General features: G+C 41.9%; 2 protein-coding genes and 1 long non-coding RNA gene across 4 annotated transcripts in view; 2 read left to right on the top strand and 1 right to left on the bottom strand.

Moving 5' to 3' along the window:
- Positions 1–25,018, top strand: part of LOC118280361 (uncharacterized) — a 59,564-nt gene that overhangs the window by 17,999 nt on the left and 16,547 nt on the right. For both annotated transcript variants that reach the window (XM_050702094.1, XM_050702093.1), the window contains exons 18-32: positions 51–146; positions 738–848; positions 1,814–1,903; positions 2,317–2,491; positions 2,918–3,081; positions 3,936–4,108; positions 4,648–4,706; positions 5,537–5,707; positions 8,665–8,852; positions 9,971–10,075; positions 14,506–14,620; positions 15,269–15,432; positions 15,955–16,027; positions 23,515–23,694; positions 24,533–24,625. In XM_050702094.1, the coding sequence (XP_050558051.1) occupies positions 51–146; positions 738–848; positions 1,814–1,903; positions 2,317–2,491; positions 2,918–3,081; positions 3,936–4,108; positions 4,648–4,706; positions 5,537–5,707; positions 8,665–8,852; positions 9,971–10,075; positions 14,506–14,620; positions 15,269–15,432; positions 15,955–16,027; positions 23,515–23,694; positions 24,533–24,625 (1,957 nt within the window). The remainder of the gene's footprint in view (positions 1–50; positions 147–737; positions 849–1,813; positions 1,904–2,316; positions 2,492–2,917; positions 3,082–3,935; positions 4,109–4,647; positions 4,707–5,536; positions 5,708–8,664; positions 8,853–9,970; positions 10,076–14,505; positions 14,621–15,268; positions 15,433–15,954; positions 16,028–23,514; positions 23,695–24,532; positions 24,626–25,018) is intronic.
- The window catches only part of LOC126912046 (uncharacterized), an 83,128-nt gene that overhangs the window by 55,139 nt on the left and 2,971 nt on the right, over positions 1–25,018 (bottom strand). The gene's annotated exons all lie outside the window — the stretch shown is intronic.
- The window catches only part of LOC118280253 (uncharacterized), a 104,163-nt gene continuing 88,382 nt past the window's right edge, over positions 9,238–25,018 (top strand). The window contains exon 1 of the mRNA XM_050702203.1: positions 9,238–9,258. The gene's annotated coding sequence lies outside the window, so the exon portion shown is untranslated. The remainder of the gene's footprint in view (positions 9,259–25,018) is intronic.

Raw genomic sequence — 25,018 nt, 5'->3', positions numbered from 1 at the left:
CTTTATGTAAAATTATTTAAGGTTTCTATTTTTGTTTGTACTTTGTAAAGGAGTCGCTGGTAGAACGCGGTGGTCCCATCCGAAGGTTGGTACTTGGAGAGCTGAAGGATACCTTCAGGATCCGAGATCGGGAGTATAAGCATAAGGTCAGTGCTTCTTAAGGAGTTTGATCATTGTGTTACAAAAAAGACTTCTTATGAATCTGAATTACACACACTTGTAATTGTTGTATCATCATAAAACTTGACAGTTGTAAGTAGATTAGATGACAATACTTGAGATATTGAGCTGGTCTGATGATGGAATTGAAAATTAGTAAGCATATCGCGTGTGGCCATTCGGTTTTTATAGAATAAGCCGGTAAACGAGCAGATAGATTCCTTGATAGTAAGCAATTGCCGCTGCCCATGGACGCCCGAAACACCAAAGGCGTTACAATTGCGTTGTCGGCCTTTTGGGGGTTAGGAATTAAAGGGTTGTTGGTAATCGGGGATTAGGAAGATTAGGAAGAGGGTTTTTGGGCCTCCGGTAACCTCACTCACACAATGAAACACAACGCAAGCGTTGTTTCACGTCGGTTTCTTGTGAGGCCGTGGTATCACTCCGGTCGAGCCCGCCAATTTGTACCGAAGCATGGCTTTTCGACATTTGAAATGATTATATCCATTTCTCCTGATGACGAGATCATTATGATTAAGAGCATGTTTTTAGTTTTTTAATTTATATTTTTTGTTTAGATTCGAGGTATCGCCGTGTGGGGCAAGTTGTTATCAAATAACCCGAAAGTGTTTGATCTCTGTAGAGGGCTCGAACACTTCTTCAAGGAGTCTGACTCGGGGGTCCTACAAGTAAGTGGATTTCTAAGAACTTTAATAATGTGCCTTCAAGATTTTGTCTTGGTGGGCGCAATTACGTGCATCGTGTATTTTTTAAGGCTAAAAAGAGAAATGTATAGGTCAAATGTAGAGCCATTAACAATGAAAACGGGCAAAGTAAAAAAAAACAACGTCATGAAAGGACAATTTAAAAAACCATTTAAAAGACCATCCGCAAATGATAACGTAAAAGAAGGCAACGTCAGGAAAGCAACGTGAAAAAGTGCAACGTTGACTAAATGCAACTTCAAAACAGGCAATGAAAAAACGGATAAGGTAAAAGAGAGGCAATGTCAAAAAACGTGAAGATAAAAATGGCAATGTCAAAAAGTATAACCAACATTTAGGCCAAATAATGCAGCGTCTAAGTTCAAGTTGAATTCAATATCAAAGTCGTTGTCAAAGTCAATTCGCTTATTTTCACTTGTACCTCTACTTCGGGGTTTACTGATCTGAGGGCATAGAAGAAGTTTAAATGAAAACAAGTGATTTTGTTTTAAATTGTACGAGTTTGGAATGAGACCGCGTTCGGCGGTCTGATTGACCACCAGAGTAACACGGTCTTGTTTCAATTTCGTTAACGTTTATGAAACAAGCCGGTAATCGAGCAGACGTATTACCTGATGGTAAGCAATCGCCGCCGCCCATGGACACTTGAAACACCAGAGACGTTACAAGTGCGTTGCCGGCTTTTTGGGAGTTAGGAATTTAAGGGTTGTTGTTCGGGAATCGGGGATGGGGAAGATTGGGAAGGGGGGAATTGGGCCTCCGGTAACCTCACACAACGAAACACAACGCAAGCGTTGTTTCACGTCGGTTTTCTGTGAGGCCGTGGTATCGTAAAACAAATTACAATTTATGTAAAAACTTTGAATAAAATTATAAAAAAAAAAAAAAATTCGCCCTCTAAACTAACCACTCTGTCCATTAATTGCCAGGTGCCTGGAGAATACGAGACGGCGATCTGGTTCGAGGGTGGCAAGTATTACCTGTATCACCCGTGGCCAGCTGACAGATATGGCACTAGGGTAAGTTGCATTTGGCCTTTGGTTAACAGTGGCTAATAAGGGTACGCGTCCACAGACCTGCATCGTACGCACTGCCCAAACGCATTCGTGCTAATAATTTTTTTATTCTATTCTTTTTTAAAAACTTTGCCCCACATTAGGATTTTCTCCTGTGTCGTGGGTGCGATTACAAACATACAAGTTCACATACACATCACGCCCAGACCTGGAACAACAATCTGTGGATCACACAAAGAGTTGTTCCGTGCGGGAATCGAACCCGCGACACGTTGCACGGCAGCCAGTTGCCCAGCCACCGCGCCAACCGTGCAGTTATTTCCTTCGTCGACTCGTCGATTCGTCATACGGAATGCGTACGATGCGTGTGATGCGTACCTTTATAGACTGTTGATGTGATGTGACCTTGATACTAGGTGGGGCTTCAAGACGGAGGCAAAGGCTGCGTGATGTACTTCCCGAGGGTGTCTCGTCTCTGCGAGCACTTCATGGACAACGTGGCCAACATGAAGCGGAAGCCGTTCAGCATCAGCGACGTCGCTGTCACCCAGCAGAGCGTTGACATGCCTGAGCCTGTCAATAAGATGAAGCGTGAGTGCCATATGTTCTTTAGACATGTTGTTTTTATGCTGGTATTGGGAGTGACCGCACAAGAGGTTTTGGCTTCGATTTTCGAGCAAAGTATTATAAGGGGTCAGACAACGTAAAAGGTTACCGGTTTTTAGTCAGTAGGAGTCTGACAGTCCCTTTCGCCTCACCCAAGGCGAGAGAAGTACATACATAGTATTGTTAGCATCTCCATCTACCCTTTCGCGTAGAAAAGGCGTGACGCTACAAAAAAAAATGGTAACAAAAAATAAAGCTTACGATCCGGTTGACAGTAAGTGGATCCGTACCTAAGTAAATCTAAAGTTGCAAAACCAGATACCGGGACTACGGATGACCAGTTAGTTTGACACTTCCTCACGCCTCACCCAAGAGCCATTTAATGACCCCTCTTCGTTTCCCCCACCACAGCGGTGGCTCCAGGTCGTTGGATAATCCGCGGCAGTTTCCACGAGGCTGACGCCCGCTTCCCTGAGGAGCACCGCGGTAGACAGGCCACACCTGTCTCCATCGCAGCCCTCGCCATGACGCAAGTTGTAGATCCTGCTGACTGGACCTCTGATGATGTTGATGAGGTGAGATAGAAGGAGGATAACATGCTTGTCACGTTTAAGGTAAGCGTTCACAGGCACGCATCGTACGCATCGGACGGATCGCATCAAACGGATTAATTTTTTAGACTGCGTCCACTGTATTGGCAGCGGTCGGATTGCCGACGCGAGTATTAGTTATCGGATTGCTGATACCACTTTAAATCGGATCGTTATTGGCATCGCATTGCCGATGATGCGGTCCGTACGATGTGGATCAGTGGACGCTGTTGTATGAGTTTCTATACAAGACAAACTAAAATCCGTTGCGTGCGATGCGTCCGATGCGTAACGATACGGGCCTGTAGACGCGTGCCTTTATTTAAGCCTACATATCTCTGCATCACCCTATGGTTAACCGACAGTGTAGGCCATTTGGAATTAAAGACTGAAATTAATTTTCTATCTAAATCCAAAATCTGTGGTAAAGATCAATTTTTAACTGAAACTCCATATAACTAAAGTATTATGGGTCATGGTTTTAAACTTAAACCCATCACTACGTCACTACATAGTATAAAACAAAGTCACTTTCTCTGTCCCTTTGTATGCTTAAATCTTTAAAACTACGCAACGGATTTTGATGCGGTTTTTTTAATAGATAGAGTGATTCAAGAGGATGTTATCATTTCAACAAAGCGAAGCTGAGGCGGGTCGCTAGTTATAAATAAAAATTGAAGTAACCATGGTCTGGAGTTTCTTGCACGTTCTTCTCCATAGGAATCTACATTTTAGCAAATAGCTTCACTAGAGGACTGACTGATAGACTGACATTTTTATTTTAATTTAACATTTCCTTAATCTTCAAATATATAATTTTACTTCTGATTTTGCCTTAGACCCTCGTGCGTGGAGATATCCTATACCAAAGCACGATGGAACATCTTGAGAAGATGGGCATCAGCTTGGACTCTCCGAAGTCCTTCGAGGAAGGTGGCCCTGAGGAGGAAGACGCTGGGTCTGGCGAAGCCTCCTCTGGTGGTACCTTGGCCGCAGCTGATGTTCTGAACAGGTGATGTTTTAAACTCTAGTGCTCATCAACCTCTCCCAAGGATCATTTAAGGAAAAAGAAACCCTTTAAATTTAGGGGAATAAGTCACGTTTGTAAACATTTTGGTTTTCTCCTATGAATAAGTGTCACCTATTAGTACAAGTAAGAGGCCACCGTAAGTGCGGGTCTGCGGACGACGAGCAAGGGTAGCTCGCCGCCCGACCAGAACCAGACCAGTGCGTACGGCGCGTAGCGTTCCGCGCGCGTTTCAAAGAGCCATCAGACCACCCAGTCGGGCTGATGCCTGATCCGGAACTGCGGGCTACCTAGCGGGTTTACCGGGGCTCCAGCTAGAAAAGCAGAAGTAGGAACGGGGTGGTTTTTAGTCAGTAAGAGTCTGACACTCCCTCTCGCCTCGCCTAATTAACCCATCAAATGTAAAAAAAAAGGATTAGTTTAGGTGCTACGTCACACTAAGTTACTTTAGTTGAAATGATTTAGTTGTTATGAAGTAGTTGGTAAAAATTGAAGATTTGATAAATATTTTTTTTCCATTTCAGATTCAAAGTATCAGAATACGACTGCATAGAGACCGAAGTTATGGACAGTGCGTTTAATGGTAAACAGGCTTTTCTAAAACTGAGTTTCTTTTGTGAACGTTATATTAATTTAAGTGTAGGAAAGCTTTGCTTCGGCACGAATGAGTCGGATCGACCAGAGTGATACCACGGCCTCACAGAAAACCAACGTGAAACAACACTCGGTGTCCGTGGGTGGCGACGGTCCATGCTTAGGTCTTTAAAACTATTGAATGTATTTTGATGCGTTTTTTTTTTTATTGATTGAAGAGGAAAGTTTATATAAGACTGATTAATGCGTGCAAAGCCGCGGGCAAATGCTAGTAAAAAATGCTAGTATTTTTTTTATGACGACTGGAAACCTTCAAAAGGCGGGTAGCTTTTTGGGAAAAATACTAGGTAGTGTGGGATTTTTACCTCACTAAAACCTCCCCAGTGGCCACCATCTGCACCTAAAGGAGGCACCGGGTCCTCTTAGTAGACCAACTCCGGAGACTCAGTGGTGAAACGCCGGTTATGGTAGTGCCCGATTCGATGCTCTCTGTGCAGTGTAGTGCGCTTCATCATCATCACACTAGCCATAAGATGTCCAAGGATACAGGTCGCTTCCAACCGGCATATGTGGAAGTACCTGCTTAAGTAAGCTTTGACTGCACGGTTGGCGCGGTGGCTGGGCAACTAGCTGCCGAGTAACGTGTAGAGGGTGCGATTCCCGCACAGAGCATCTCTTTGTGTGATTCACAAATTGTTGTTTCGGGTCTGGGTGTCATGTGTATGTGAACATGTATGTTTGTAAACACCCCCACGACACAGGACAAAATTCTAGAGTGAGGCAATGTTTAATAATGTACCCTTTATCCTTATTTACCAGGTACTCTAAACCCTGACGCCGGAGCCGGTGCACCAGTTCTGAAGGACGTGCTGAAGCAGTTCTTCAAGGAACACACGCACGGAGTGTTCACGGCACGAGGTGGTTCCACGGCTATATGGAAGCACGATGGACACTTCTACTTCTTCGATCCTCATGGGTGCGATGAGAATGGTGAGTGTCTAGAGTAGGTGCATCGACACAGGACAAGTGACAGATGACAGAAGTCGCACATTGAGTATGGACGAGCAAATCAACGGATGACGTCATAAGGTTGATGACTGCACGGTTTGCGCGGTGGTTGGGCAACTGGCTGCCGTGCGACGTGTAGCGGGTTCGATTTCCGCTCGGAGCAACTCTTTGTGTGATCCACAAATTGTTGTTTCGGGTCTGGGTGTCATGTGTATGTGAACTTGTATGTTTGTAAACGCACTTACGACACAGGAGAAAATCCTAATGTGGGGTAAAAAAAATGTAAGCGTCCACGGGCCCGCATTGTACGCATTCCGTATGACGTCATTCGGTATTGCTGATGACGTCATACGGAATGCGTACGAAGCGTGTGATGCGTACGATACGGATATGTGGACGCTTACCTATAAAAATCCTACATCGTACATAATATATGAAGTTTACATGCGAATAAACATGGATAGAAAATCCCAACGAACAATAGTTGGCCAAAAATCCCGCCAGGCACGATCACCTCGCCTGGTCGGAGGATCCTCCTTTTCTTAGGGAACTTTACTCTCTGTTCCCTAAATAGGTACTTTTTGATTCTTGTGTTGAGATAAAATTGCTGGAACTGCGACGACTTTAAACCGCGTAACATATATTTGTATTGAAATATGGTACTGCCTCGTTGGCCTATTACGATGCTTTTACACCAGAGATGTGCTATGTTACGTTACTGTGGATGTGTTTGACTTCGACTAATCATAATCATTGGTGCACATAGCTTAGCGCTGGTGGAAACGAATTCGGCTAAGCCACAGAATAGAGAAGAAGAGATAGAAATAGTATACCGCTTGTGTTAGTATCAGAACCAGCGTGGCATTTTTTCTGAAGCCACGCCCAAATTAACACATCTGCAGGATAATCATAACATGTCACACTACAAAATCTTTCTGTGACTGGGCCGTGTTAAATAGCCTTTAAATCAGCCGTCACCACTTTGAAAAAAACACATTAATTACATATTAATAGAGTTCACTCTTGTCTACTAATTTTAAAATAAAGAATCTTCTTTTTCAATGCAACATAATTTCAAACAAGTTCTGCTACTCGACGCTAGATGTCACTATCATAAATGCATTCAATTACGCTGTATTGCTATCATGTTAAGGTTGACATTTGTTTAACGAGCTACTTTATTGCTTGTATTTTCTCTAGTGATGTTCCGATATCGAAAGCTTACTTATCGATATAATTAAAATGTTCAACACATTTTAATACTCGTATACATTATAATATTTTATCAGATTTCTATAGGAATAAACATCTTTTCTTGTAAAACTGTAAATATATATTTTTTTCTTTTCTAAACTTTAATTTTAAAGAGATAATAATTGAAGGATTTAGATTTGTTAGTACACAAAATAATAAAGTAAAATACATGTATTTGAAGTAAGCAGCGTCCTCTGATGAACTAATGTAGAAAAGGTGTACTAGTTTCAAGTCACATCGGGCGCAGCAAACTGAAACTGGACTGAAAAAGAAGTACTTAGTATCTATCTATCTATCTATCATCATCATCATCAATAGCCTATAAGTGGCCACTGCTAACCAAAGGCCTCTTCACGCACGGAGAAAGTTTGAGCATTGATTACCACGCTTGCCAAATGCGGGTTGTCGATTTCAAACTTATAATAGGTAATTAGAAAATAATAAGCCCAGGTTTCCTCACGATGTTTTCCTTCACCATTTGTCAGTGGTGTCTTAATGATCTTAGTTAAGTACATATAACTCGGAAAGAGTCACATGCCGTTCGTAGTATTCTAACAAAATTTGTATTGCAAAAATAAAAAATCATATTTTATATATAAAGTATTTTTTATTACGGTCGTATGTTACAAAAAATAGAAAATAAAACTGAACATTAAACAAAGTTAAACAAATATAACGTGATTAGGTATTTCTGCCTGCACAATCTGGAAATTTAACTGATTAAATAGTCAAAAATTGCGCATTTTTTTTTCGGTTATACTCATAATATAATATCTTGTTGTACAACATGGTCCAAACAAATTGTACTAGTTAGTGGGAGGAAACCAATTTTGTCTTCCAGTCATCTCGATCCATTTTCCTTTTATTTCTGGATCCTTCGGAAATCTAAAACAACATAATTAATGTTTAATAGTTACTTATTATCCATTTTTTTTTGTATTTTTCTATATTCGTTATAAACAGTTTTAATTATATCGACAGCTTGTTATCGATAATGTCAATCCCTAAACGAGTAGCAAAATTTTAGATGTCACGAATGAAATCTTCTAGAACATCAGGTTTGCGTTTGAAAGAAAGTAGACCCTATCATCTTAGACATAAACTTATATTTAGTTTGTAGATTTAAAAAAATATATGTCACTAGTTTCAAGCCAAATATAAATTAAAATAAAATAAAATAGCACTTACCGATGATACGATATACCACTACAAGGCACATTTTTGTCATGGCTTTCATCTTTTCACTATAAAATAGCACATTTCGTCATTTTTATATTTTTTTTCGATTTTTGACGGTTTTTTCCAAGTCTAGTTGACGTTATGCAGTCCAACGAAGACTGATATGCGTACAAACGTCTAAATGACGAACATAAGCATATCTGTACTTATCAGGGGCTACGCGTGCCCCGCCTACATACTACTTCTACTTCTTTTTCTCTGTTCTGTGGGCTAAGCTATTTTTTTATATGGAAAGATGCTATGGATGTGTGGTTTCCCTACTATCGATATATCGCATACTGAAGCTGCGCATTTTCCTCGCACAGCTACATAACTTAGTATCACAGTTTAGCTATTACATCTTCGTAGCATACCTACACAGCACATCTCTGGTAGCACAGGAGACAAATACTAGCGTGGGTACATTTAAAAAGACAGTTATTAAGGGATTTATCACGTCTCCACAGGTCTACCATCAGAGGAGCCCCGTGCCACAGCCTGCCTCGTCCGTATAAAAGGCAAGGAGAGTGAACTAGCCGACGTGCTGCTGAGCAACCTCGCGCCAGGCAGCGACGACAGCTTCAACATATCGCCCGTGGCCATCACTGCAACTAAACTCAATATGGAAATCGGAGCTCCGGAGACTAAGCTAGAAGTGAGTATCAATATTAATGTATAGAAATAAGTGTGGGAGAGCCATGCTTCGGCACGAATGGGCCGGCTCGACCGGAGTGATACCACGGCCTCACAGAAAACTGACGTGAAATAACGCTTGCGTTGTGTGAGTGAGGTCACCGGAGGCCCAATTCCTCCCTTGCCAATTTTCCCAATCCCCTGTTCCCCAGCAACCCTTAAATTTCTAACCCCCAAAAGGTCGGCAACGCACTTTTTTAATCACGCCTGTCTCCCATGGACGTAAGCAGAGACAATTTTTTTTTTTTTTTTTTTTGAGGGGGAAAAATCCAATGACTTCTCCCGCCTTGGGCGAGGCGAGAGGTGTCAGACTCTTACTGACTAAAAACCACCCCGTTCCTTCTCCTGCTTTTCGAGCCGGAGCCCCGGTAAACCCGCTAGGTAGTCCGCAGCTCCGGATCAGGCATCAGCCCTACTGGGCCCCATCTGTGGTGGTCTGATGGCTCTTTGAGGCGCGCGCGGAACGCGACGCGCCGCACAATAAAGGTTCTGTTCGGGCGATGAGCTACCCTTGCTCACCGTCCGCAGAGCCAAACTAACGGTGGCCGGAGATCGTCACGCGATCCCCGACGCCCAGAGTGTCTCTCGCGACGGCTGGGGCGTGAGGAGGTTTGTTTAACCCTCACGCGCCCCGCCTCCTCCTTAGCTAGCATGACTGCTTCGCAGAAGGAGTGTGACGGCATCCCAGTCCCTCTCGCTCCGCACCATGGCTTGAACCAGTGCCGGGCGCGAGAGGTCGCCGTCGCCGACCACATCCCTGAGGACTTGGCGGTGCTCAGCCCACGCAGGGCACACCGCCACTGTATGTTCTACAGTGTCCTCCGGGCGGTCCTCGCAGTGATGACACCCGGGCGTTTCCTCCCGCCCAATAAGGAACAGGAACCTACCGAAACTAAGCAGAGACAATGGAACGCCAATTGATACGATTCTTACATACCTCTTTTGCTTCATCAACAGTCATCAGTCTATTCATGCATGCTCGTCGGTTAAAGTTATTTTTAATTTGGCCCTTCTTTAATAGTGTGTATGGTGTGGGTTCATAATAATTTATATCTAATTAAAGATGTAATTTGTTTTCAGAGCAAGGCCTTTGAATGGATCAACAAGGGGACGGCCGCCATCATGATGGGACCTCGAGGTGAGAACGCAGCCATCGGCAAAGCGGCTGAGAAAGCCGGCATCAATGTAAGTACCTACAAACACTACATAGTATGAAACAAAGTCGCTTTCTCTGTCCCTGTGTCCCTTTGTACGCTTAAATCTTTAAAACTACGCAACGGATTTTGATGCCGTTTTTTTAATAGATAGAGTGATTCAAGAGGAACTTTTATATGTATATGTATGTATGTATATAATACATGCGTAATATATCACCATTCGGGGAGCCAGTGGATGCAGGTGGCGGCTTGTCGTTCTACGTGGAGGACCAAGGGGGAGGCCTTTGTTCAGCAGTGGACGTCTCTCGGCTGATGATGATGATGATGATATCACCATTGCACTGATGCCGCCCATGGACACTTGAAACACCAGAGGCGTTACAAGTGCGTTGCCGGCCTTTTGGGGGGGTTAGGAATTTAAGGGTTGTTGGGGAATGGGGGAATGTGGCCTTCGTGGAATATATATATTATGCTACTTGTACTTATGTGAACGTTTCCACTGATACTAAGCTATGTAGCTGTGCGAGGAAGATACGCAGCTCCAGTATGCGATGTATCGATAGTAGGGAAGCCATCCATAGCACGCATCTTTCCATATAGAAAACATATCTTAGTTGAAACCGTTTCCACCAGTGCTAAGCTATGTGTACCAATGAATATGATTGGTGGAAGCCAAACGCATCCACAGCAACGTAGCATAGCACATCTCTGGTGGAAAAAAGCTATAGTCCAATCAGCAGAACTGCCACGATTTAAATGACTGATGATTTGACATTATCGTTATCGACAATGATTTACCCCCTTAAAAAAATCCTGCCTCGTTGGTCGAGTGGACGCAAGAGCGACTGGCGAACATGGGGTCTCGGGTTCGATTCCCGGGTCGAGTAAAGTATTACTGGGCTTTTTTTCGGTTTTCCGAAAATTTCTTAGTACTAGCACGGATTCTGAAAGGAAAAAGTTGTAATGGTGAAAAGTTTTTGTACATTGTATAGTAGCATTATGCGCTTTAATGCAGGTACTTCTCAGCCTACCTCTTCGAGGATAAATGGCTTGACGTTGCATTTACAGACTGACTGGTGAGATACGTTCAATATTTGAGGACGTGATAGTATGCGAACATATATTATAAAATAAAATGTCATAAAAATAAAATATTAAATAACCTCTTAGTAAACTTCATACACAGTACACCGAGAGTCCAGTATTTATTCATTTAACTGCGGAATACTTGGACACCGCGCGGACGCACGGGTCGCGCAGCGCGCTATCAACACAGAATACATAGGTACATACACTGTACAGCTGTTGCCTACCTACATCGAGACGTATCCAAATTTCACTTATTTTTAGAGAAATTTCGATAAAAAATTAAGCACCTATTTTTATATCAAGTTAACGAGAATCGAGTACCGAGTACTCTCCAAACTCTTCATAAGTATTGAACGTATTTCACCAGTCATCTCCGGGCGTCGGGGATCGCGCGACGATCTCCGGCCACCGTAAGTGCGGGTCAGCGAGCAAGGGTAGCTCGCCGCCCGACCAGAACCAGACCCGTGCGTGCGGCGCGTCGTGTTCCGCGCCTCAAAGAGCCATCAGACCACCACAGACGGGGCCCAGTAGGGCTGATGCCTGATCCGGAACTGCGGACTACCTAGCGAGTTTACCGGGGCTCCGGCTCGAAAGGCAGGATAAGGAACGGGGTGGTTTTTAGTCAGTAAGAGTCTGACACTCCCTCTTGCCTCGCCCAAGGCGAGAAAAGTCATTGGATGATTTTCGCCCCTCAAAAAAAAAAAAAATCTCACCAGTCATACTGTAAAAAAATCCTTTTCGACAACAGACCCTGTGCTACATGCCCAAATCCCTTATTTAGTAAGATATCCATATTTCCCAGAAAGCAGTGGCACCGTTCGGGGCGAGTGCGTGAGTTTATTTTTAATGACACTGTTTCAATTTTATTTTTGGTTTTTTATTTCGGCAGTCATGATAGGCTCGCCGCTATAATTAGTTAACTGGGAATTAGCGATTACAACTTAGACTAAGTATTTTTTAGGCTTATCTATATTATAAAAATAAGTCAGGTTTTCCTTCCTGACGCTATAACTCCAGAACGCACGAACCGATTTCCACGGTTTTGCATTCGTTGGAAAGTTCTCGGGCTCAATGAGATTTATAATAAAGAAAATTCAGTAAGAATTAAAGAAAAATGCAGAAATACGGGGAAAAGCATTGGTGGCGAAACGGAGTTCGCCGAGTTTGCTAGTGACCATATCTTTAATAACTTGAAACATACTAAATTAACTAAAAGCCTCATTCCTTATTCTCATTCAAAATTACGTTCTTATTTATTTATCGAGTACCTACATAGTAGCTATCTAGACATTGGTAAATAAACCCTAAATATTTTATAAATTCTATATCTCAAAAGCCAGATAGGTTATACACGATTTTAATCAAAATTCCAAATTATGTTTCATACAATTTATGGCATTTTATTCAAGCGGGATTCGAACTTTGGCACCTCCCATTGGTGATTTAACAGTGCTATGAACCAAATCGTCGGGGAGGTAAGTGCAAAACCGCAGATCTACCATTGGTAAACGCCGCGTATCTGCATTTGATCTAATTTAATACAGGGGCAGATTAAAACTCCTTTATATCGTTACTTTAAGGGCAAATGGCCTCGTTTTTACATGAAAAGTTAGTAAAATTTATATTTTCTTTGTATTTTCACCAAAGAGTTAGCCAATCGGGTTATTACGTGGAATGCCCGCTAAATTGAAAATTGGCTACATTTGTCAGATACGCGGAATTATCCAAAGCTGGTTATGCGTATTTGCACTATCCCCGACGTAATGCCATTTTACCCTTTAAGTGCCCAGTTAAAAGAATATAAATTATCGTGTCACTAGCGCTCGGCTATAAATCGAAAAAAATATATCTTCACTAAATAAGGAGGAGCAATCGTGTGCATAGAACGAAAAAATCATGCATGTTGTACTCTGTCGCAACAACACGACAGGAGCGGTTGGGACACGAAAGCAGTTAATGCGTTAAATGATTATATTATCTACCGAGACAGTAGAAAACTCTATATAAATGTAAGCGTCCACAAAGCCGCATCGGACGCATCGCACGCAACGGATTTTAGTTTGTCTTGTATGAATTCTCATAGAATTCTGCGTCCACTGATCCGCATCGTACGGACCGCATCATAGGCAATGCCTACATGCGATGCGTACTGATGACGTCATACGGAATGCCGATGTCAAAAAAATCGAGTGAATGGTATCGGCAATCCGATCGCTGTCGATACGGTGGACGCAGTCTGAAAAAATATTCCGTTTGATGTGATCCGTCCGATGCGTGCGATGCGGGTCTGTCGACGCTTACCTTTAATATGGAATTGATGTAAATTTTGACTTTTGTCACTGGTATTTGGTTCATAGCAACTGGTTCGAATGCCGCTTGAGTAATTTTTTTTTCGAATTGTATTAATCGGTCATCTGTCTCTCCCACAGTTTGCCGGGTTTTGGACAGACAGTTGGCTTTACGAGGTCGCGCAGAGAGATGGCATTTACCAGGCAAATGTCGTTTGCTTCAACGATGAACATAGGCTCTTCCAACGATTCAGGAGTTAGTACTTTTATCATCATACCCAACACATAAGTTATAATCAGAGATAGGAATTATGTAGGTAGCTGCGGACTACCTAGCGGGTTTACCGGGGCTCCGGCTTGAAAAGCAGGAGAAGGAACGGGGTGGTTTTTAGTCAATAAGAGTCTGACACTCTTTCTTACCTCGCCCAAGACGAGAGAAGTCATTAGATAATTTCCTTCTTCTTTGTGATGTTTTTTTTTTTATATGGAAAGATGCGTGCTATGTATGGCTTCCCTACTATCGATACATCGCAAACTCGAGCTGCGTATCTTCCTCGCACAGTTACATAGCTTAGTATCAGTGGAAACGGTCACATAGTTTCGTAGCCGACACCGCCACTGTATGTTCTACAGTGTCCTCCGGGCGGTCCTCGCAGTGATGACACCCGGGCGTAGCTATTACATCTTCGTACCGTAAAACGGGGTGAATAGAAACAAATCTGGGGTGGATAGGAACAACATTTTGTTGTGTTTTCACGTAATTTAGAACTGTTTACACCATTAAAATATTTTTTAATAATTCAATATTAAAACCAAAACTGTTCTATTAAAACCAAAAATATGAAAACAAACTAATAATCCTAATAAAAAAAAAAGCTGCGTATCTTCCTCGCACATCTACATAGCTTATTCACCCCCTGAGTTTCTATTCACCCCATTTTACGATAGCATAACTACATAACACATTTCTGCTCAAAAACACCCTAATACAGTTTTAGTTCTAAGATTTTTATGTTTTTGATATGTGTTCGAGCTTACAACTCACATTATTATTAAACATTTTAAAAATGTTTGTCCACAGGCCGATGATATGGCTGGAAGGACGATCGGCCTGCCTGCTGCAGCTGCCTTCGCGGCTGCCACCGAGTCTGTGCCTCCACCTCACATGCACCAAGACCATATGTTTAATTTCCTCGGTAAGTCAACGTCTCCAGCATGAGACAAAATTGTTCAGGTAGAGATTCAAACACGGTAATCACACCTACATGCTTTTTTTGGAAAACGTGAACGAGCAAACGTTTCACCTGATGGTAAGTAATCGCCGTCGCCCAAGTGCGTTGCCGGCGTTTTGGGGCTTAGGAACTTAAGGGTTGTTAGGGAATCGGAGATTAGGAAGATTGGAAAGTGGGAATTAGGCCTCCGGTAACCTCACTCACACAACGCAGGAGTTGTTTCGCGTAGGTTTTCTGTGAGGTCGTGGTACCGCTCGGTCGAGCCGGCCCATTCGTGTCGAAGCATGGCTCTCATTCATACTCGTGTGTATGTACTCTATAAATAAAACATTATAAATTGACCTACAAATTAGCCATTTCTCAGTACCTACATAACATTCACGAAAATCAGCGCTCCGATTACAACATTGCACTCATCCAACATTAAAATCAATATTTATTTATTTATTAATAAAGGTTTACCAACAGCTTCTGTATACATAATATTAAGTGTAGTAAATACATATTAGTTTTGGACTTATACAGTCGCCAATTATAGGTTAATCAGCATTTAATATCACACAAAAACCTTGAAAATCCCCACACTCTTCAATGCACTCCTTTCGCCCACAGACGCCGGAGCAGACTACTATCTGAACCACATAAAGAAGACCGGTCGCAACACTATCGAGCCGGAAGATCTGACTGAGAAGTTTGAGATGGGCGCCAACACTTTCTCCATAGAGCTCGGTGAGGCTGTGAGACTGCCGCTGCGATTGCCGGACGAGACGCCAGGAGTGAGTCGTTTGTGGCATTACGTTGTTTAAGCTTCTGCTAACGGTCTTTGCCCGCGTTGCCGTGGGATAAAAATTATCCTATCATCCAAGTCAGCTCAGCTATATCTGTATACCAAATTTTGTCAAAATCCGTTTAGTTGTTTTAGCGTGATTGACGGACATACAATCATATTTCCAAACAAACAAACATCCACATTTATAATATTAGTTTGACAAGCAGACCGGATTATCTAACCTAACGCCTGATGGTAAGCAATCGTCGCCCTCCATGGACAGTTGAAACACCAGAGGCGTTACAAGTGCGTTGCCGGCCTTTTGGGGGTTAGGAATTTAAGGCAGGGTTGTTGGGGAAGCGGAGATTGGGAAGATTCAGAAGGGGAGAATTGGGCCTCTGGTAACCTCACTTACACAAGCGTTGTTTCACGTCGGTTTTCTGCTCGGCGTGGTATCACTCCGGTCGAGCCGGCCCATTGGTGCCGAAGTATAACACTCCTTATTGATGATGACGATGTATTTGTGTAGGAAGGCGAAGGTGGTGGCGGCGGCAAAGAAGGCTTAGGAGAAGGAGAAGAAGAAGAGAAAGAAGAGATGAAACGTGAGTTGTAAAGATAATCTATTATTTAACTAGACTTATATTATCAGTAGCATCACAGTGTGTAAGAGATAAGCGGACATCGTATAATGTAGCCTGACGCGACGTCTAGCGATAGCGATCTAGAAGCAAACGCGACGCGCTGCGGTGACAAAAATAAATAAGGTTTAGTGCCTACGTGCCATGGAGCTGCTTGTGGTAAATGTATCGTGTGCCAACTCTTTGCACAATTTATTAAAATCTTTACTCATTAGCAAAGAAGCTCTTTTGGACGACAAACAAAAATGTTAGCTAATATTAAAAATGTATGTGTAGCTATTACACATCACACATCAACAGCCGATAACTGGCCACTACTGATCAAAGGCCTCTTCTCACACGGAGTAGGTTTGAGCATTATTCACCACGCCTGCTCAATGCGGGTTGGCGATTTCAAACTTGTATTATAAATTATAAGCCAAGGTTTTCTCACGATGTTTTTCTGCTCCGTTGGTCAGTGGTGTCTAAATAATATAATGTTAGAAAGTACATGTAAGTGAAACTATTTGCTCGTTCCAAAGTGTAGATTCCTATAATGGAGAAGAACGAGCAAGAATCTCCATAGGTTACTGTGCACGACAGCAATGGAAAGTAACGAGCCACCCGCGACGTGTTACAAACATGATCGTTCCTGTTAAAAAGCATGTCTAAACACGAATATCAAAGGTGAGCGGCGGCAATCCTTTGTTCCGCGCCGCCGCTGTCTGGTTTAGACATGCTCCTGGGCTTGTACGAACTTGTCGGTAACGCGGCAACGCCCGCGACGTGCACCCAGGACAGGAACGATCTTGTTTGCGCGGCCCGCTTATAAAAAGACGGCTCCTCGAGAGACGTCGCTTAGTTGTAATTGAACCTTTGTTACGTCACGTACTTATTATATTCGTCAGAGTGTGTTAATGTTAAGTTAATTGAGTAGTCGCATAAATCCACTTTGTGTTAATATCGTTTTTTGTAAAATCAGTTCATTAAAGTATTGTGCTAAATCAGTATGTAGGCTACACACACACACATTGTACTTTGGACATAAGTATAAAATTAAGTATATATGTATGTGTAACTTACAGCGTGCGGCTGCGCCGCAGTGATGTAATACTCAGTCGCCAATATACCGTGATCACTTTCGGATGTTTTATTTTCCTCGACACCTTTCTGATATTACGTAGTTGGATATAGCATGTGAAAGACTCTATTCATATTAGCTAAAGTGGTGACCCCGATCAGAACTATTGACTATTGGTGTTAAAAACATTGTGTGTATTTTACGAGGAAATACGGAAGATGAATCCGCAGTCCCCCGTTGTATGTAAAAGCGACGAAAATGTCGAAAGCGGTGAAAAGGCGTTAGCGAGTATCACTGTAGCTTCGCGGATACCGGAATTTTGGGCGGATCAAACGCGACTCTGGTTCGTTCAATTTGAGGCCGCCGTGGAGAACCAGCGATTGAGTGATGCAGCTAAGCAAAACCTGGTGGTAACAAAGCTCAGTAAGAGTGCGATACAGCAGGTTAGCGATCTCATACTAGCCCCACCGGAAGCAAGAAAATATCAAACTTTAAAGGAGAGATTGTTACAAGTTTTCGAAGAGTCCGAGACGCGAAAACTGCAAAAATTAATTGGAGAAATGGAGCTTGGAGACCAGCGTCCATCACAATTGTTGCGGCGAATGCGGGAGCTGGCTAGAGGAAAGGTACCGGACGATACTCTGAGACTGATGTGGCAGTCCCATCTACCGACTGCAGTTCGAGCTATATTGACGGTGACGGACTCAAAGGACCTGACGGTGCTCGCAGCAGTAGCGGACAAGGTGCTGGAAAGCACAGGGTCAAACACAGGTCAGATTGCCGAAGTCAAAACTACAACGTCACAGGAACAGACACCAGCGGATGGAGCGGACTACAACCGGATAATGCGAGAAATAGCCAAAATTAACAAGCGGCTTGACGGGTTGGAGCGTGGCAGGTCTACGCAGCGTCAGGGTAATAGGCAGCATTCTAAATCAGGATCAAGAATGCGTAGCAAGTCACATTCAAGAAAAGGCTCAAATTGGTTGTGCTTTTACCATTTCCGTTATAGGGAAAAGGCGACCAAGTGCGTGAAACCCTGTAACTGGAGCGACGGCCAGGCGCAACCGACGGAAAACTAGGTGTCGTGCAGCAGCTGGCGGGATCCTGTGCGAACCATAACCGCCTAACTATATGCGATAAGAGTTCAGGTATGAGATTTTTAATAGATACGGGAGCTAACGTGTCTGTAATTCCTGTTAATAAACATAGTTTGCGTAGGACCAATAGCGATAAAAGTAACTATAATTTATACGCCGCAAATGGGTCAGTAATTAAAACATTTGGTTTAAAAACTTTAGTGCTAAATTTAGGTTTAAGGCGTCCATATACGTGGAATTTTATTGTGGCGGACGTTAAACAACCCATTATCGGTGCAGATTTTTTATTAAAGCATAAATTGTTAGTAGACTTAAGTGGGCATAGATTGTTAGATCAAGTTACTAGTATAAGTGTTATAGGAGCAACTGTTAAGTGGAATGGATCATCGTTAACTACTATCGATAATAATAACCCCTACTCTGATTTACTTTCGTTGTTTCCTGAAATTACAAAACCTGTCTCATTTAAGGAAGACCCTCCTATTGCAGTGTTTCATCATATTGAAACATCCGGCCCTCCGGTAGTTGCGCGGGCTAGGCCGTTGGCGCCCGAGAGATATACCAGGGTTATGGAGGAATTTGAACGCATGCAGAATCTAGGCATTTGTAGGCCATCTAAGAGTCCTTGGGCGAGCCCACTTCATGTGGTACCCAAAAAAGATGGCAACCTACGACCGTGTGGAGATTATAGGGCCTTAAACGCTGTTACTAAGCCGGATAGGTACCCCATACCACGAATTATCGATTTTACATATATTTTAGGAAACAAACGGATATTTTCACGGCTCGATTTAAACCGTGCTTACCATAACATATTAGTGGCACCGAAAGACATAGAAAAAACCGCAATAGCTACACCATTCGGTTTATATGAGTTTATGCGTATGACGTTCGGGTTGCGAAACGCAGCTCAAACATTTCAACGTTACATGACTAATTCAGTTATGCAGGGCTTAGAAACGCAATTTAAAATGGAAGGCACAGAGGTAGATCCTGGCTTCTGTTTCTGGTATATTGATGACGTAATAGTGGCAAGCGAAACACCGGAAATGCATAGGCTACATTTAAAGGCAATTTTCGAGAGGTTAGATAGATTCGGTATTACTATAAATTTAGCTAAATGTTGCTTTGGCAAAGAGAAAATAGACTTTTTGGGGTATGAAGTAACATCAGAAGGTATCAGACCATTGCCAGAGAAAGTGCAAGCTATTATCGATTTCCCGAAACCCACAACTGTAGATCAGCTAAGGCGTTTCTTGGGAATGGTTAACTTTTATAGAGCCAGTTTACCAAAAGCGGCCGATGATCAAGCAGAATTAAATAAATATTTAAAAGCGGCTAAAAAGAAAGACAAAACAGTCATACACTGGTCCCAAGAGGCGGATGCTGCGTTCGCGAAATGCAAAACGAACCTACAGAACGCTGCTATGTTATGTTATCCAGTTAAAAATGCTGAACTTGCTATTATGGCTGACGCGTCGAATAACTGTGTAGGTGGTGTGTTACAAATAAAGGTTGATTCACACTGGAGACCTTTAGGTTATTTCTCAAAGAAATTTAATGAGGTACAATTAAGGGTAGTTCTTCAGAGACAAAATTTTCGATGTCTTTGGGAATATTTTTGAAACCAACTAACAAAACGGCATGTAATATTTTTTTTAGTATAGTTTAGCTATATCAGTTACTAGGACAAATAATATTTTTTAAATAATTGCAGTCTAGGTACAAAATAAATTTTTTTAAAGCTTGTTCTTCTGATTCATATGGTGTGTCCGTTTGCCATTTTCCGGAACAAAGTAGTTGATTTCGCATTTTCCCTTTGATACTTCAATATAAAGTATAATTACAACGAAAGGAGATGAGTTGTCCTCTTCAAAAAAAAATATGCATTCGTTATAACTATGTTAGTATGATTATAAATAAATAAATAAGAAGTGTCCGGCGTATAATACTGATTAATATGGCGTAAGCTACGAATGACCATACTTAGTCGGGTATTAATAATGAGAGTCTGGCTTCCTGTGCGGAGGGAAACCAGGCGTGCAACGGACAAGCTAGGAGGCGGACGTGCGGCTGGTTGGCTTAGATCCAGGTGTTACTAAGGTAAATATCTGATTCATCTGTGTTTGGTTTACATGGCATCCTGATTACAATGCCTATTTTATAAAATTTACTTTACAGTTTTAAAACTTCTATCTATGTTTTGTGTGAAGCTTTTTGGTTATACATTCGTGTAGCAAAATGATAAGAATGATGTCTGTATATACGATGAGTTATGCATGATTGTAAGCAAAATCCTGATTCATCTGTGCCTGATTCGTATGGTCAAAACCGCATATAAATCATAAAATAATGCTCTTGTTGCGTTGTCCATTTTTTTACTAGTCTTATTTTTAAATTAACTTAGCTATAAATGTTATAGGTACAATTTAAAAACTTTTTTTTGAGGAATGTAATTAATATGAGTCTGAAATTGCTAATCCGCCCTGAGCAAGCGTGATGATGAATGCTCGTGACTTCTCTGTGCGAAAGTACTCGAAAATGGTATGCTAACAATTAAAATAAGTACAGAGCTCATTTACATACAATTTTCAATTGTTCAACAGATTCATCTGTAACAATTTCTGATTCATCTGGGCAGAAAATATTCAAACGTCGATATCTCGAAAACTATTTTTTTAAAACGAGTCCCTCATTCGAATATACGTTATTTGGTATAACTATTTTTATATGAACACGTGTTACAGATCTTAAAGTGGAATTAAATTTTGGCCATATGAATCAGTCGAAGAATCAAATTTCGAAGAACTACCCTTAAAATATAGTACGTACGATAGAGAGCTGTTAGCAGTATATTTATCCGTACAACATTTTAGATATATGGTGGAAGGTAGACCTTTTGTAATTTATACTGATCACAAACCTTTAGTGTATGCTTTTTCAAAAAAACCTAGCGATAACGAGACACCGCGGCGCATTAGACAGCTTATGTTTATTAGCGAGTTTACGACAGATATTAGACATATCAACGGTAGCGATAATATCCCCGCGGACACTCTCTCGCGTGTGGACGCGATCTTATGTCCAACAGCGTTAGATTTCGCAGAATTAGCAGCGGCACAACAGACAGACGACGAGTTGGCTAAGTTGTTATCGCAAAGTAACGAGCGATTGCAATTCAAGCAAATTGTTTTACCCGACTGCAAAAAGGAGGTAACGTGTGAAGTTTCTACTAAGACGATATGACCATACTTGCCTGTAGGATTTAGAAAAAAAGCATTCCATGCAGTGCACGATTTGTCACATCCCGGTAATCGAACTACTAGAAAATTAGTTGCGGCTAAATACTTTTGGCCGAATATGAATACAGATGTCAGGAATTGGGCCAAAACCTGTATTCAATGCCAAAAGTCAAAAGTAATTAGGCACACCGTGTCAGGGCTAGGTCGTTTTGAAACCTGTGATAGGTTTGAACATTTACATGTCGACTTGGTGGGACCGTTACCGACCTCGTCGGACGGCTATAGGTATTGTCTAACCGTGATAGACCGAGCCACGGGCTGGCCGGAAGTGTTTGCGTTGAAGGACATTAACGCTGTAACAGTAGCCAGGGCACTCTACGAAGGATGGATTACCCGTTATGGTTGTCCTGTTAGGATCACAACCGATCAGGGCAGGCAGTTTGAGAGTGGTCTGTTTAGCGAGTTAATGACATATTTAGGCGTAAACAAATTAAGGACTACAGCTTATCACCCTCAAGGAAACGGCGCAGTGGAACGATTTCATCGAGTGTTGAAAGCATCTCTTATGGCTCGGAGAGTAAAGGGTACCTGGGTCGAAGAGTTGCATACCGTTTTGTTAGGGTTACGTGCGACACCTCGGAGTGACACTGGAGTGAGTGCGGCTGAGTTGGTATTCGGCAAAACACTTAGGTTACCTGGAGATTTTTACGGAGGTACAAGCGTAAACGTTAGCGATTCAAACGAATACGTAGGGCAAGTTAGAGAGAATATTAAAAACCTTATACCAAGACCGACAAAGCAACGAGACCCACGTAGTGTCTTTGTACACACAGATTTACGTACTTGTTCACATGTTTTTGTACGGGTTGATTTAGTTAAGAAGTCATTGCAACCACCCTATGAAGGACCATATATGGTCTTAGATAGGCGGGAAAAGTACTTTAAATTGCAAATGCAGGATAAGCAGGTGAATGTCTCTATAGACAGACTTAAACCCGCGTATGTACTTAACCATGATCCAATTTCACTAAACCCGCCAGTGGAAACTAGAGACTATAGTAATAGAAGTATGACACATGATAGTGATAAGTTTAGAAATAAGCCGACTAGCAAAACTATAGCTAAGACCACCCGGAGTGGTAGGACGGTCAACCGACCGATAAGATTCATGTAATTATTTATTGTAATCAGATACCAATGTTTGTGTTAGACACCATACTTAACGTTTGCATCTGAAGATATACTTAGGTTGATTGATAGAATAAGTTTAATATACTTTTGTTTTTCTTTAATTTCGTAATCAATAGTAATGTATAGAAGCATTTTATGAGTAATGTATGTCATGCAACGTGACAAAATTTGTTATTGTAAGTACAACGTAGAATTAAGTTACAAATTGTGTTGGAAAATACATATTATTTTTTATTTTTGGAATGTCATAATTACTTATAGTTAATAATTTATTATTCATAACTGTGTCGTAGCGAACAGTAGACTATTGTTTGTAATAAAATGGGTTAATGTTATATTTCAAGCAATACTTCAGTAAACCTGTATTAATTTTGCGAATGTAATGTATACTAATGTTCAATAAACATTTTTTTCTTAAGGGGGAGGTTACTGTAGGCTACGCACACACACATTGTACTTTGGACATAAGTATAAAATTAAGTATATATGTATGTGTAACTTACAGCGTGCGGCTGCGCCGCAGTGATGTAATACTCAGTCGCCAATATACCGTGATCACTTTCGGATGTTTTATTTTCCTCGACACCTTTCTGATATTACGTAGTTGGATATAGCATGTGAAAGACTCTATTCATATTAGCTAAAAGTACAAGAGTTATTTCTCCACCACCATCATACAGTCCACTGGCTCCCTGACCACATCGCGGGTACGTCGAGGAAACGATCCACACCCTGATCCCTCCGACCCGCACAGTTACTCTGTCTCAGTCAGATTCACAATACAATAAAATTCTTGGTTACATTGTTGCTAATTTTTTCCCCACCTCACTTACACCCAATTAATTTCCATTTATTTAGACATGAAGGATCTGCTCTTCAAAATGTGGTATGACACCACGAAACCCACGACCATATCGTTGCTTGTCGGCGACTACCACCAGCTCGGGCTGTGGATGGCAGCCGGTGGTAAAGTGGTGGCCTTCGACCCTGCACCTACACTGGTCAAAGGGCTGCTGACCACACAGAGGATTAAGAAAGGTAAGATGTGAGCTGACCAATAGGGCTACTCCGGTTCTCGAATGCGAAGTTTCGTTCAATCTTCGGCCGTAGGTTTTATTGGTGTACTAATAGAATTACTTAAAATAATGTTTTATTTTTTTTTAATTTCAATTCAAAACCTATTTATTTATCTTCGTTTCATTCGTTAATTTTTGTTCACAAAAATTATCTGAAGTTTCGGATGAAACTTCGTTTTCGTTGAATTAGAGTAGGACTGCAGGGGTGTATGACTGAAGAAAATGGGGTCATTTTAAAATAGCATTGTTTTGTTTTAGATAGTTAGATTGTGGAGACTTCCGTACTAAGATACATTAAATGATTTACATCATTATCAATCACATCAACAACCTATTAAGTGGCCACTGCTGACCAAAGGCCTCTTCTCGCACTGAGAAAGTTTGAGCATTAATCACCACGTTTGCTCAATCCGGGTTGGCCACTTCAAACTTATAATAAGAAATTATAAGTCTAGGTTTCTTTACGATATTTTCCTTCAGTCAGTGGTGTTTAAATAATCTTAGAATGTACATATAACAGTCACATTGGTACTTGCCGTTAAGTTTCGAAACTGCACACTCATAAATGAGAAGCGGGCGACTTAAATCTCTGGGCCACCACGACTTTCTTATTTAATGATTGCCTTAAACTATTCCTCAGTAACGATTTTGTCCCAAAAAATGGACTGGGTTATGTAACCATTAAACTGAGTACGGATGTAAGGAGCAAATCAAAGGCCGTAGCCAAACAATCAGTTACTTCCATAGCCAGCAATGAGGAGTTAAAATCAAAGATCAACTGACTAGCTGAATGTTACCAGGTGATGAGCTGAGGCTGCAGCGACTGAAGGATGAGATGACTGGCGAGAGCGCTGGCGACGCAGGAGAGGAAGACGATGAAGAAGCCGGCGGTGGTAAGTATACCATCAGATGTATGAATGTGATGGAAGCTAAAGAAGTATGTAAGGAGCGTAGTAGGTGGCGCTCTGTAGTTTCTGTATACCATCAGATGTATGAATGTGATGGAAGCTAAAGAAGTATGTAAGGAGCGCAGTAGGTGGCGCTCTGTAGTTTCTGTATACCATCAGATGTATGAATGTGATGGAAGCTAAAGAAGTATGTAAGGAGCGCAGTAGGTGGCGCTCTGTAGTTTCTGTATACCATCAGATGTATGAATGTGATGGAAGCTAAAGAAGTATGTAAGGAGCGCAGTAGGTGGCGCTCTGTAGTTTCTGTATACCATCAGATGTATGAATGTGATGGAAGCTAAAGAAGTATGTAAGGAGCGCAGTAGGTGGCGCTCTGTA

Source organism: Spodoptera frugiperda, chromosome 21, assembly GCF_023101765.2.
Source record: "Spodoptera frugiperda isolate SF20-4 chromosome 21, AGI-APGP_CSIRO_Sfru_2.0, whole genome shotgun sequence".
Taxonomy (NCBI): Eukaryota; Metazoa; Arthropoda; class Insecta; order Lepidoptera; family Noctuidae; genus Spodoptera; species Spodoptera frugiperda.
This window is presented reverse-complemented; position numbering and strand designations above follow the sequence as displayed.